Source organism: Pollachius pollachius (assembly GCF_949987615.1).
Source record: "Pollachius pollachius genome assembly, chromosome: 14".
Taxonomy (NCBI): Eukaryota; Metazoa; Chordata; class Actinopteri; order Gadiformes; family Gadidae; genus Pollachius; species Pollachius pollachius.
The window spans coordinates 18,208,630-18,221,129 of record NC_136947.1 but is presented as its reverse complement, the minus strand read 5'-3'; the positions used below and the strand labels follow the sequence as shown (position 1 = coordinate 18,221,129).

Below are 12,500 nucleotides of genomic sequence, written 5' to 3'. Positions count from 1 at the left end.
AAATATATTTGACAGCGTAATACAGACTGTGTTAAACAGAATATACAATATGATACTATTCTCTGTTTAAATGACGATGGGTAGTTTGAGTAATCTTTTCCTTTATCTCTGTGTTTCTGCTGCCTGGTTCCTCTGTCCTGCTCCTCCTCTCTGCTGTCTGCTGGTCTGTCAGACCCAGCGGTGGACGACTTTGTCCTCATGCAATGTGTCTTCATGCCCAACAGCCAGCTGTGTCCTCTTCTTCTGGCTCAATATCCTTTCTGCTTCACCTCCACTGTCTGCCTCGCTCCCTATTAGTCTCTCTCACTCTCACACTTTCACTCGTACACTTACTCTTACTCTTGATCTTACTCTTTATTTTTCTCTTTTTTGTCTCTCTTGCTATGTCTTTCGCTTTCTTTTTCTCTTTCTCTTTTTTATCTTTCTTTCTATCTCTCTCTCTCTCTCTCTCCCTCTCTCTCTCTCTCTCTCTCTCTCTCTCTCTTTCTCTCTCTCTCTTTCTCTCTCTCTCTCTCCCTCCCTCTCTCTCTCTCTCTCTCTCTCTCTCTCTCTCTCTCTCTCTCTCTCTCTCTCTTTCTCTCTCTCTTTCTCTCTCTCTCTCTCTCTCGCTCTCTCTCTCTCCCTCTCTCTCTCTCCCTCCCTCTCTCTCTCTCTCTCTCTCTCTCTCTCTCTCTCTCTTTCTCTCTCTCTTTCTCTCTCTCTCTCTCTCTCTCTCTCTCTCTCTCTCTCTCTCTCTTCCTGTCTAGCACAGTCTAATGAAAACCTGTTTTGATCTTATTCCCTAGCGGCCTTTCACACACCCCCTCTCCATGTTGTGCTTTAAGGGTGCCTCCCTCCTCTCGCCCCTCACCACACCGCTACACTAGAGCCCGGTTAAAGCCCCTGATGAGGGATGACTTACAACAACCAGGGCACCTTTCACCCACTGATCACCGGATCCACGGTGATCCATCACAGCAGCACCTCTGTTGCCATACCAACCACCAGTGTCCTGTTCTCCCGTTGATCACTCACCTGTAATCATTAGTAATAAGTGACCTTATTAGTTGTTAATAATGCATCCACTGGAGCCCATCGGGCCAGCTGTGCACATCGACCTCTTCAAATAGACACGGGTGGTTAGGTTCAATATGATGTATTTACATGTTGATTTATTAAGGTTGGGCAGCTATCAGTCAAAGCAACTAGGGGCAGGGTGTTGGACTCCCATTCAAATGGTTCTGAGTTCGAACCCCAACTTCAGCAGTCGAACCTGTAGAGACGCCCTAACCCTCCAAAAAGCAAGCTTCATGACTTGATAGTAACTAGTAGGTTCTCCCTGATTGGTGGAGTGTGGTCTTTAACCGGCTGTGAACCTATCACGGCGCGGCCCCGCCGGGCTCGGAGCAGGAGCGTCTGGAGTACACGGTGGCCATCAAGAGGAAGGTGCTGACCCTGGCCCTGCGTTGGGCCAGCACACACAGCTACCTGCTGCAGGAGGAGCCCGCGGCACTCGCCTTCCTGGAGGTGAGGGGTCTGGGCGCAGGGGCTAGGGCGTTCCAGCTCTTAAACCCAAAGGGGCTAGGTTCAGTCCCCAAGGGACTAATCCCTAGCCTGTAGGCGCCCTAAAGACTTCTTTAATGAGCTGCATGTGAATTCAGTGTGAGTTAAGTGGAGGAAAGGGTCTGCTTAAAGGAGATGAATAATTGATCTGATCGTAAGGCTGAAATGCAGTTGGTGAAGGAAAATACGTAAGTATTCATCTTTGTTAAACTTGGATATAAAACTAAGAATCCTTGTCCCTTTCTCACTCTCCTCTCCCTGCTTTTTCCCTTTCTGTCATCTCGCCTGTGTGTATGTGTGTGTGTGTGTGTGTGTGTGTGTGTGTGTGTTTGTAGGAGCTGTACGGAAGTGTGACCAACGACTCCAGGATGCTAAGAGCGCTGAAGGACTTTGTTGTGGACGTGGAGAAAGTCGTCAAACTGCAGTACGTCTCTCTTTCTTAGCTCAGTGATCGCAGAGTAGATACGCTTTGCTGTAACAACGAAGCCAAACCAAAGCGAAACGCTTTTGTTTGTTTTGTGTTTCATTCCAACGTTCTCAAACCCTTAATGTCTATTTTCTTACATTTTGCAGTTCTGAAGAAGCCAAATCGTCCAAGAAGGTATCTTGGGGGGGATGTATTTTGAGATGTTTTTCTGCTGGTGTGTACTTTCCATCTGGGTTGTGTTGTGTTTCTGTGTGATGTGGACCACACACTGTGCTGTCTTTCCTCCAGAAAACCCTCATCCGACAGTTCAGCCACGGAGAGGAGAGACTTCAAAAGAAGCAGCCTATTAGGAACCAGGACGACAGTGAGTGTCTCATTAGTCTGAATAACACACACATACACACACACACACATCTACACACACACACACGCACGCACGCACGCACGCATGCAAACACACACACACACACACACACACACACACACACACACACACATATACACACAAACATACACACACAATGGATTCCCAGTTGCACATGGTTATCATGTTATGTGCATGTGTTGTATGTGTGTTTATAGTAGCATTGAAAAGAATGTTTAACAAAAAATGTGATATTCTGATGAGAGCAATAAAGTGTGTGTGTGTGTGTGTGTGTGTGTGTGTGTGTGTGTGTGTGTGTGTGTGTGTGTGTGTGAGTGTGTCTGAATAAACCATTCCCTGATATTGATACAGTATGGGCATTTGATTCATTTCATTAATCTCAATATTTTGTCTCTGTGCTCCATCAATGTAAAATGTGACTGTGTGTGTTTGTGTGTCTAGTTCTGCTGAAGGTGTTCTGCAGTGACCACACCTACAGCACCATCCGTGTTGCCGTGGCAGCCACAGGCAGGGAGGTGATCAGCGCAGTAGCCGACAAGCTGGGCACCAACGACGAGCTCCTATTGGTCCACCTCAGCTCTTCTGGGGGTGAGCCTCACCCAGCAATTTGTGCTTTATCTACAGTGTATTTTATATTTTATTTACATTGTCTTTTATTAATTTTGTAGTTTATCTACAGTGGCTTAAAAGATTTTGTAGTTTATCTGCAGCGTAACGTTAACACTAGAAGCGCCGGCACTGCCAAACTACTTTCAACAGTCAGGTCTTTTTGACAGCTTTGACTGTTTTGTGTTGTAGTGACACAAATCCCCACTATGTGGTACATTGCACTGCAGTGCTGTAAGAGGCTGCTGTTCTCTCTTGAAGGCTTTTGACAGGCATTTGACAAACAATATAAAATGTTTTATGTCTTTCAATGGGATCGCCGCCGATGTTAATCAATCTCTATGGTTGTTTGAAGGGTGCTGTATAAATACAGCCTTTCCTTGCCTTGGTTCATACAAAGAGCTGAGTGTAAACATTAAGTTCTCGCTGCCCTTCACTGTGTATTTTCTATGTGACGTATAATCGCCTTCAACTGGTTCACTGATGATGAGATTAACTAGCAATGCTGCAGCAGGGACCTCATTTGGAAAAACAGATGGAAAGGCTGGATCGGTGGCAGACTAAATCATTCACACTTTATTCGTCATTTATATTCTGTGTATACATAAATTCGAATATTTCAGTTAGGCAAGAGATATTGTACCACTTGAAACGTGTCTGAAACGTGCTTGAATATAACAAGTGTGTGTATTGTGCTCCAGAGAAACTTATCCTGAAGCCCAATGACGTGTCCGTGTTCTCCACGGTGGGAATCAACGGCCGCTTGTTTTCCTGTCCCAGAGAGCAGCTCAACGCACTGGTGAGGAGCAGCTCCTTTCTCATGTACTGTCTGAGACACTCTTGCTTCATTACAGCAGTATATAAGACAACCTGAGGATGGGAGGCAAGCTTTAATGCTGTGTGGTTCTTACCAATAATGATAATAATTTATTTATTTTGTATAGCGCTTTTCAATGACCCAAAGACGCTTACAGTGACGGAGACATAAACGCGAAAAAGGGTGATGACAATCAGGGGACAAGCGGAAGACCGCACAACAGGGAACGGATGCAAGGTGGAGTGTGATAGTAGATAGGGATGGAGGTGGTTATGGGTAGGGGAGGTCATATGCCTGGGAAAAGAGGTAGGTTTTGAGACGGGATTTGAATTAGGGAAGCGAGTGAGAGTCGCGGACAGGTTGGGGGAGGGCGTTCCATAGTCGGGGTGGTGTTCTGGAGAAGGCTCTGTCACCGAAGGTTTTTAGTTTGGATGGTCCTACGGTCAGAGCGAGAGGAGGATCGGAGGGTTCGGGAGGGGCGAATGGGGATGAGGAGGTCAGACAGGAAGGACGGGGCCAGGTGGTGGAGAGCTTTGAAAGTCAGGAGGAGTATTTTGAAATTGATACGTTGTTTGATGGGGAGCAAGTGGTGAGTGTAGAGAACGGGAGTGATGTGTTCACGAGACCGGGTGTGAGTGCGGAGGCGAGCAGCAGAGTTTTGGACCATTTGGAGTCTTTGGAAGGAATGAGAGATGATGCCAGCGAGGAGGGAGTTGCAATAGTCTAGACGGGAAGAGACAGGCAGTGTCTGATTTTGGTGATGCGGCGGAGGTGGAAGTAAGAGGTCTTGACAATGGAGCGTGGGGAACAAAGGAGAGGGTGGGGTCGAGGATAACACCAAGATTGCGTGCCAGGGGGAAGGGAGTGATGGTTGAGGTGTCGATGGTGAGTGAGATGGGTCCAGTTTTGTTGAGAGTGGATTTGGTGCCTATGAGGAGGAGCTCTATTCTGTCACTGTTGAGATTGAGGAAGGTGTGGGTCAGCCATGTTTTTATTGTAGAGATGCAGGTTTTGAGTTGGATGATGAAAGGATTTGGGGTGGGTTTGGTGGTGATGTAGATCTGGGTGTCATCAGCGTAACAGTGGAAGTCCAGGTTGAGGTTGCGGATGATGTGACCAAAGGGGAAGAGGTAGCAGATGAAAAGAAGGGGGCCGAGGACTGAGCCCTGAGGGACCCCCTGTGTGACGGAGGGTGGATGTGTGGCCAGAGAGGGAGACCAACTGCTGCCTGTCGCTGAGGTAGGAGGTGAGCCAGTCGAGGGCAATGCCCTCAACACCCTGTTGGCGCAGCCTTTTAAGGAGGATTGAATGGTTTACAGTATCGAAGGCTGCGCTGAGGTCAAGTAATAGCAGGATGTTGAGGGCACCGGAGTCTGCAGAGGTGAGGAGATCATTGATGACTTTGACCAGGGCAATTTCGGTGCTGTGAAGTGGGTGGAAGCCCTACTGGAGGGGTTCGTAGACATTGTTTGACTGGAGGTGGGTGTGACAGTTGGGCGGCGACAATGCGTTCCAGAGTTTGGAGAGGAACGGCAAGTCGAAGATGGGGCGGTAGTTGGAGAGGTCGGCTGGATCAAGGGTGGGCTTTTTGAGGATGGGGGTGATGGAAGCAAGTTTGTAGACAGAGGGAACAAGACCATGGGATAGAGACTGATTGAAGAGGGTGGTGAGGTGGGGGATAAGGACAGGGAGGCAAGCCTTGGTGAGAGTTGTTGGGATGGGGTCTAGACAGCAGGTGGCTGTCTTGGACGCAGTGATGATGTCCAAAATATGGGAGGAGTCAACAGGGGAGAAGGCAGGGAGAGAATGGGAGGGTGGGTGGTCAGGAATGGTGGGGATGGAGGGGTTACTGACGGCGGCAGTCAGGGAGCTGTTGATTTGGGAGATTTTATTGTGAAAGGCGAGGAGGAAAGAGTTACAGAGGTCAGGTGAGGAGGGTGGATTGATGTCTGGTGGCTGGAGCAGTTTGTTGACGGTGGAGAACAGGAGGTTTTGGTTGGTGCTGTTGATGAGGGTGGAGAAGTGGGCGGATTTAGCAGCTTGGAGAGCGTCGAGGTAGGAGGAGATATGATGTTTGTTGGCTTCTGCGTGAACGGTGAGGCGGGTTCGTTCATGGAGCGGAGTTCCGGGGTGTACCAGGGGGCGGAGTTGGTGAATGAGACAGAGGAAGTTTTCCAGGGTGGAAGGGAGTCAAGGGAATCAGAAAGGATGGAGGTGAGAATGATGGCATAGTCGGGGACTATGGGGTGAAGGTAGCGGAGCGGAGAAGAGGATGTAGAGATGATGGATATGGCCTTTGGCCATATCACCACATATCACCATATCACCACCACCACAAACACACAAACGTACTCACCTGGGTCCAGAGCAAGCAATCCACACACTCAGAGCCGGGAGACAGATGGATCCAGTGATGGTAAAGTTTGGCTGGAAGACAGTTAGCTAGCACAGAGACACAAAGACGTAGGGATAAAACAAAAAACTACACTAGAAAATGTTGGACGCGGTCAGGGACAGAAGCGGCAGTCTACAATCCAGACGCCAGCGGTGATCTAACCCGGAAGTACAAAGACGAACAATGATGGTGCGCGCGTGCACACTGTGACGCAACTGTTACTGTCTGTTTGTGTCTGTGTGTATGTGTGCCTGTGTGTGTGCCTGTATGTGTGAGTGTGTGTGGGTATGTGTTGTGTGTGTGTGTGTGTGTGTGTGTGTGTGTGGTATCAGACCCCCCTCCCTGACCAGGAGGGTCCTACTGCTGGGTCCATGTCCAGCTTTGAGCTGATGAGCTCCAAGGACCTGGCCTACCAGATGACCCTCTACGACTGGGAGCTCTTCAGCTGTGTGCATGAGGTATGCCATGGACACTCCCACGCGCATGAAAACACATGCACACACACTCGCAGACAGACAGACAAACAGACAGATATAAACATATACACAGGCACAAACACACACACATATACACACACACATACACACACATATATATATATATATATATATATATATATATATATATATATATATAAATATACACACATGCGCACACACACACACACACACACACCATTAGGGCCCCCCCGGTATTTCCCAATTCAATCTATGGGACAAAAACATTTAACAAATTCGACTCTCGAGGAACAGTTAGGCTTACATTTATCACATTATGAGCTCTTTTTGAACCTAAATATCACCCAGACATGTATACTGCAGCTAATAACACAGCGTCTGGTCCCTAGCAGCTTCATACTGCAGTAAAACGTATTTAAACAAGCATTAGGAGAAATAAATTAAGTACTTAATACCTAGTTTAACAAGGGATATGAACCATTTCTTTTATCTGATGACAGAGTCAATCCACATAATTGACCTACTTGAGTCGTATTTCTTATTTTCTCCATTCTGGAATGTTCCTCCTCGAGAGGAACCCACTTAAGTTTGATTGATGATGTCCGGTTAGACTCCTACAAAGTTCATGCTTTAATCCTCTCCCACATTCTGTCCTATCCCTCTCCCCTCTGCTCCTATCTTGTCTTTACTCCCCTTCACCTATCTCCCTTCTTTTCTCCTCTCCTTTCATCACTCTTTCCTTCTCCCCTCTTCTCCTCCTCTCCTCTCCTCACCTCTCCTCTCCACTCCACTTCCGTCCTCTTCTCCTTTCCTCTCTCCACTCCTTTCTTCTCCTCTTCTCTCCTCTCCTCCTCTCCTTTCCTATCATCTCCTCTCCTATGTTCTCCTTTCCTTTCCTTTCCTCTCCACCCCTCTCTTCTCCACTCCTCCCCTATCCTATCCTCTCCTCTCTTCTCCTCTCTCCTCTCTCCCCCCCCCCCCCCCCCCCCCCCCCCCCCCCCCCAGCACGAGTTGCTGTACCACACGTTCGGCCGCACCAACTTCCGCCGCACCACGGCCAACCTGGACCTGTTCCTGCGGCGCTTCAACCAGGTGCAGCTGTGGGTGGTCACCGAGGTCTGCCTGTGTGGGACGCTCAGCAAGAGGGTGCAGCTGCTCAAGAAGTTCATCAAGATCGCAGCGCAGTGAGTGGAGCCGGCTGCGGTCTGTGCGTGTGTGTCTGTGCGTGCGCGTAGGTGTGTGCGTTTGCGTGCGCGGGTGTGTTTGTGTGTGGGAAGTGTCCGATCTCTGATAACGTGTGGCGTCACTTTAGCTAGTGTTATGACACTCTAATTCACACTGTTCACACTAATTATGCAAGATAATGTGCTATTGTGGCAGACAACGTGACCTGACTGTCAATCACATTGTACTGTGTGTGACTGTGTGTATGTGTGTGTGTGTGTGTGTGTGTGTGTGTGTGTGTGTGTGTGTGTGTAGCTGCCGAGAGTTCAGGAACCTGAACTCATTCTTTGCAATCATTATGGGTATGAGCAACCCTGCAGTGAGCAGGCTGAGCCAGACCTGGGAGGTAAGCATCCTGCTCGTTGATGCCAGGTTACCGTAGTTACCACACTATGAGTGGGAACGATTGTGAGAAGCGTTCGCGACTTGAGTCGCTACTGACACTTTTACATGATTTAATACATAATTGATACTGATGAAAGAAAATAAGCCACTTTTTTACTGAACAGATAAGCACAATAAATCTTTACTGTAATAATTATAGTAAAGCATAAGACTTTTACAACTGACAAATTGGGCCCATATTTTAGATTAAAAAAACAAAAAGATTTTTTTTTAATGATTTTATTACAATGAGTCTGAAATAAGGCAGACATTAAACATCACTAAAAGGATTGTAATGAAAACAAACGGATAGCAAGGCAGCAGGCACATGAAAGCACAGTAGAGACATTCAATAACAAAACTTTTTCTAACTGATATTCAAAGCACCATTTTAGAAGTTTTGTTGCCGCTGTTATATACACGGTCTACCAATATTTAAATCCAAATAAAGAAGAGCAACGCACAATCTTAATTCCAGTTTATTTCCGTCCTTGATGCTTTCATGGAATGCGATCACTGGCATTCAATAACCGTACGCTTTCCACTTCCAGAAACTCCCCAGCAAGTTCAAGAAGTTCTACGCTGAGTTTGAAAGCATGATGGTGAGTTCCTGGGACACGACACTACGATCTGCCTGCTCAGTTCTTTTTCAGTCTGGTATGTGGACCTTTGACCTCTGTATATTTTGGCCGTTGTCAGGACCCATCCAGGAACCACCGGGCCTACCGGCTCACTGTCACCAAGCTGGAGCCGCCAATCATCCCCTTTATGCCCCTCCTCCTTAAAGGTACGACCCCCTGTACTGATTGTAGTCTCTCTCCCATCCCTCACCCTCGCTCTCTTTCTCTCCCTCAACAACAGTCACACAATAGACATGATGGGATGACTTATGTTTGCATTTATTTTCTTTGTGTTCCTTTATGTACAGATATGACCTTCACACACGAGGGCAACAAGACGCTCATTGACAGCATGGTCAACTTTGAGAAGATGGTTGGTGGCTCTCATGCAAATCTTGGAAAAAATAAATTGTAACCCATGTTTTAAACGATGCATCACATGACGTACAACTATTTGGATTTCATTGTTTCAAATTGTTTTTGGTCTCATCAGCGTATTATCGCCAACACGATTCGCCAAGTGAGACACTGCAGGAGCCAGCCGTTCAGTAAGTCAGGACGCCCTGTCCGTGATCAGCCAGTAGCTCAGTCTGGCCTTGGATAGTTTGGTCTCATCTGTCTCCTCTGTCTCCTGTCCCTGCACCTCCCTCCTCTCCCCCTCACCTCTCTCCTCCTCTCCCCCTCACTGCTCTCCTCCTCTCCCCCTCACCTCTCTCCTCCTCTCCCTCCTCTCTCCTCCTCTCCCCTCACCTCTGTCCTACGCCTTCTCCCCCTCACCTCTCTCCTCCTCTCCCCCTCACCTCTCTCCTACGCCTTCTCCCCCCTCTCTCCTCCTCTCCCCCTCACCTCTCTCCTCCTCTCCCCCTCACCTTTCTCCTCCTCTCCCCCTCACCGCTCTCCTCCTCTCCCCCTCACCTCTCTCCTCCTCTCCCTCCTCTCTCCTCCTCTCCCCCTCACCTCTCTCCTACGCCTTCTCCCCCTCACCTCTCTCCTCCTCTCCCCCTCACCTCTCTCCTACGCCTTCTCCCCCCTCTCTCCTCCTCTCCCCCTCACCTCTCTCCTCCTCTCCCCCACCCCTCTCTCCTCCTCTCCCCCTCACCTCTCTCCTCCTTTCCCCCTCACCTCTCTCCTACGCCTTCTCCCCCCTCTCTCCTCCTCTCCCCCTCACCTCTCTCCTCCTCTCCCCCACCCCTCTCTCCTCCTCTCCCCCTCACCTCTCTCCTCCTCTCCCCCTCACCGCTCTCCTCCTCTCCCCCTCACCTCTCTCCTCCTCTCCCTCCTCTCTCCTCCTCTCCCCCTCACCTCTCTCCTACGCCTTCTCCCCCTCACCTCTCTCCTCCTCTCCCCCTCACCTCTCTCCTACGCCTTCTCCCCCCTCTCTCCTCCTCTCCCCCTCACCTCTCTCCTCCTCTCCCCCTCACCGCTCTCCTCCTCTCCCCCTCACCTCTCTCCTCCTCTCCCTCCTCTCTCCTCCTCTCCCCCTCACCTCTCTCCTACGCCTTCTCCCCCTCACCTCTCTCCTCCTCTCCCCCTCACCTCTCTCCTACGCCTTCTCCCCCCTCTCTCCTCCTCTCCCCCTCACCTCTCTCCTCCTCTCCCCCACCCCTCTCTCCTCCTCTCCCCCTCACCTCTCTCCTCCTCTCCCCCTCACCTTTCTCCTCCTCTCCCCCTCACCGCTCTCCTCCTCTCCCCCTCACCTCTCTCCTCCTCTCCCTCCTCTCTTCTCCTCTCCCCCTCACCTCTCTCCTACGCCTTCTCCCCCTCACCTCTCTCCTCCTCTCCCCCTCACCTCTCTCCTACGCCTTCTCCCCCCTCTCTCCTCCTCTCCCCCTCACCTCTCTCCTCCTCTCCCCCACCCCTCTCTCCTCCTCTCCCCCTCACCTCTCTCCTCCTCTCCCCCCTCTCTTCTCCTCTCCCCCTCACCTCTCTCCTACGCCTTCTCCCCCTCACCTCTCTCCTCCTCTCCCCCTCACCTCTCTCCTACGCCTTCTCCCCCCTCTCTCCTCCTCTCCCCCTCACCTCTCTCCTCCTCTCCCCCACCCCTCTCTCCTCCTCTCCCCCTCACCTCTCTCCTCCTCTCCCCCTCACCTCTCGCCTACGCCTTCTCCCCCCTCTCTCCTCCTCTCCCCCACCCCTCTCTCCTCCTCTCCCTCACCCCTCTCGCCTACGCCTTCTCCCCCCTCTCTCCTCCTCTACCCCATGCCTCTCTCCTCCACCCCTCTCTCCTCCTCCACCTCTCTCTCCTCCTCTCCCTCACCTCTCTCTCCTCCTCTCCCTCACCCCTCTCTCCTCCTCTCCCTCACCCCTCTCTCCTCCTCTCCCCCTCACCTCTCTCCTCCTCTCCCCCTCACCTCTCTCGCCTTCTCCCCCCTCTCTCCTCCTCTACCCCATGCCTCTCTCCTCCACCCCTCTCTCCTCCTCCACCTCTCTCTCCTCCTCTCCCTCACCCCTCTCTCCTCCACCCCTCTCTCCTCCTCCACCTCTCTCTCCTCCTCTCCCTCACCCCTCTCTCCTCCTCTCCCCCCCCCTCCCCCCCCACCCCCCCACCCCACCCCTCTCTCCTCCCCCCTCAGACCCGGAGATCTGCCAGCCCAACAAGAACCACGCCGAGGTGCGTGGCTACGTCCGCAAGCTGTGCGTGGTGGACAACCAGCGGGCCCTGACGCAGCTCTCCTATAGGCTGGAGCCTCGCAGGACGTGAACGATGACCCTGCCCCTCCCCCTCCCTCAAAAGAACCGTCCATCCTTCCCTGGATCCGGGTCCAAGCGCCCGCGGGAACATCCTCACACCGTAGCCACCACAGCCGGCCATGATCACCAGCTCCTGCTCAGCCCTCGGACTCATACTGTCCAGGCCTCTTCCACCCCAGGAACGTTGACCAATCAGCTGCTTTCTTGTTCATGAAACTTCCATAACCCTCCACCCTCCTTCAGACCTGGGTGCTGGATCCCGATGCTGTTCTCGTTGATGGAGAAGTGTGATGTACAGACTGGTCCATATCCATACCCTGCATGGCCTCATAAACATTGCCTCTAATAGAGTGGGTCTTATTGATTGGTACGTTCGCACTGTGTTGCATGTGGACGTCCAGCCTACTGGTCTACAGTTAGGGTTTGTTACGCGCTTGCACAGCAAAAAAATATCATGCTATACCATAGTACTGTCATGATATGGTAGTATTACAGTCACTGATAGCAGCACTCTGAAGCCCGAGCGAACCATAGAGAGACTAGCTATGTTTAAAAGAGCTACAAGAACAGTACTTAGTCTCATTGTAATCTTATAACGGTACAATTTTAGCAATGTATTCTGGAAATGTATGAAGAAAACATAGGATTTGATGTCCTCTGGGTTAACAAACGATTCCAACTGGCTAATAAATAATGTTCTTATAGTATTAGTGAGTATGCCCTGCACAGAGTCAATATTGATTGTCAATATTAGAGAAAAAAAAATCGCCCATGAAGGTGTTCATCTCCATGTTTGCAGCATTGCCCAGTTATTTCCATTAAAGCACAACACCTGTAGCATAAACATTTGTCCCCACGGCCAAGGGGCCGCCTGAATTACCAATCAGATCAGACAATGTGTTCCTTCAGGTCTGCTGAGAGCACCCATCTCTGTCTGGATGGCGTGATCAC

The 12,500-nt window shown here is 50.4% G+C and overlaps 1 protein-coding gene across 1 annotated transcript in view; it reads left to right on the top strand.

Annotated features, from left to right (window-relative positions):
- The window catches only part of LOC307086241 (rap guanine nucleotide exchange factor 4-like), a gene marked incomplete at its 5' end in the record, with an annotated part of 31,457 nt that extends 19,868 nt beyond the window's left edge, over positions 1 to 11,589 (top strand). Inside the window, 15 exons of the mRNA XM_079751384.1 lie at positions 173 to 251; positions 1,356 to 1,506; positions 1,878 to 1,966; positions 2,116 to 2,143; positions 2,258 to 2,333; positions 2,796 to 2,942; positions 3,662 to 3,759; positions 6,505 to 6,630; positions 7,636 to 7,814; positions 8,110 to 8,200; positions 8,790 to 8,840; positions 8,938 to 9,025; positions 9,167 to 9,231; positions 9,352 to 9,406; positions 11,432 to 11,589. Coding sequence (XP_079607510.1) covers positions 173 to 251; positions 1,356 to 1,506; positions 1,878 to 1,966; positions 2,116 to 2,143; positions 2,258 to 2,333; positions 2,796 to 2,942; positions 3,662 to 3,759; positions 6,505 to 6,630; positions 7,636 to 7,814; positions 8,110 to 8,200; positions 8,790 to 8,840; positions 8,938 to 9,025; positions 9,167 to 9,231; positions 9,352 to 9,406; positions 11,432 to 11,559 — 1,451 coding nt within the window. The 3' untranslated portion in view covers positions 11,560 to 11,589. The remainder of the gene's footprint in view (positions 1 to 172; positions 252 to 1,355; positions 1,507 to 1,877; positions 1,967 to 2,115; positions 2,144 to 2,257; positions 2,334 to 2,795; positions 2,943 to 3,661; positions 3,760 to 6,504; positions 6,631 to 7,635; positions 7,815 to 8,109; positions 8,201 to 8,789; positions 8,841 to 8,937; positions 9,026 to 9,166; positions 9,232 to 9,351; positions 9,407 to 11,431) is intronic.
- Positions 11,590 to 12,500: the final 911 nt, after the last annotated feature.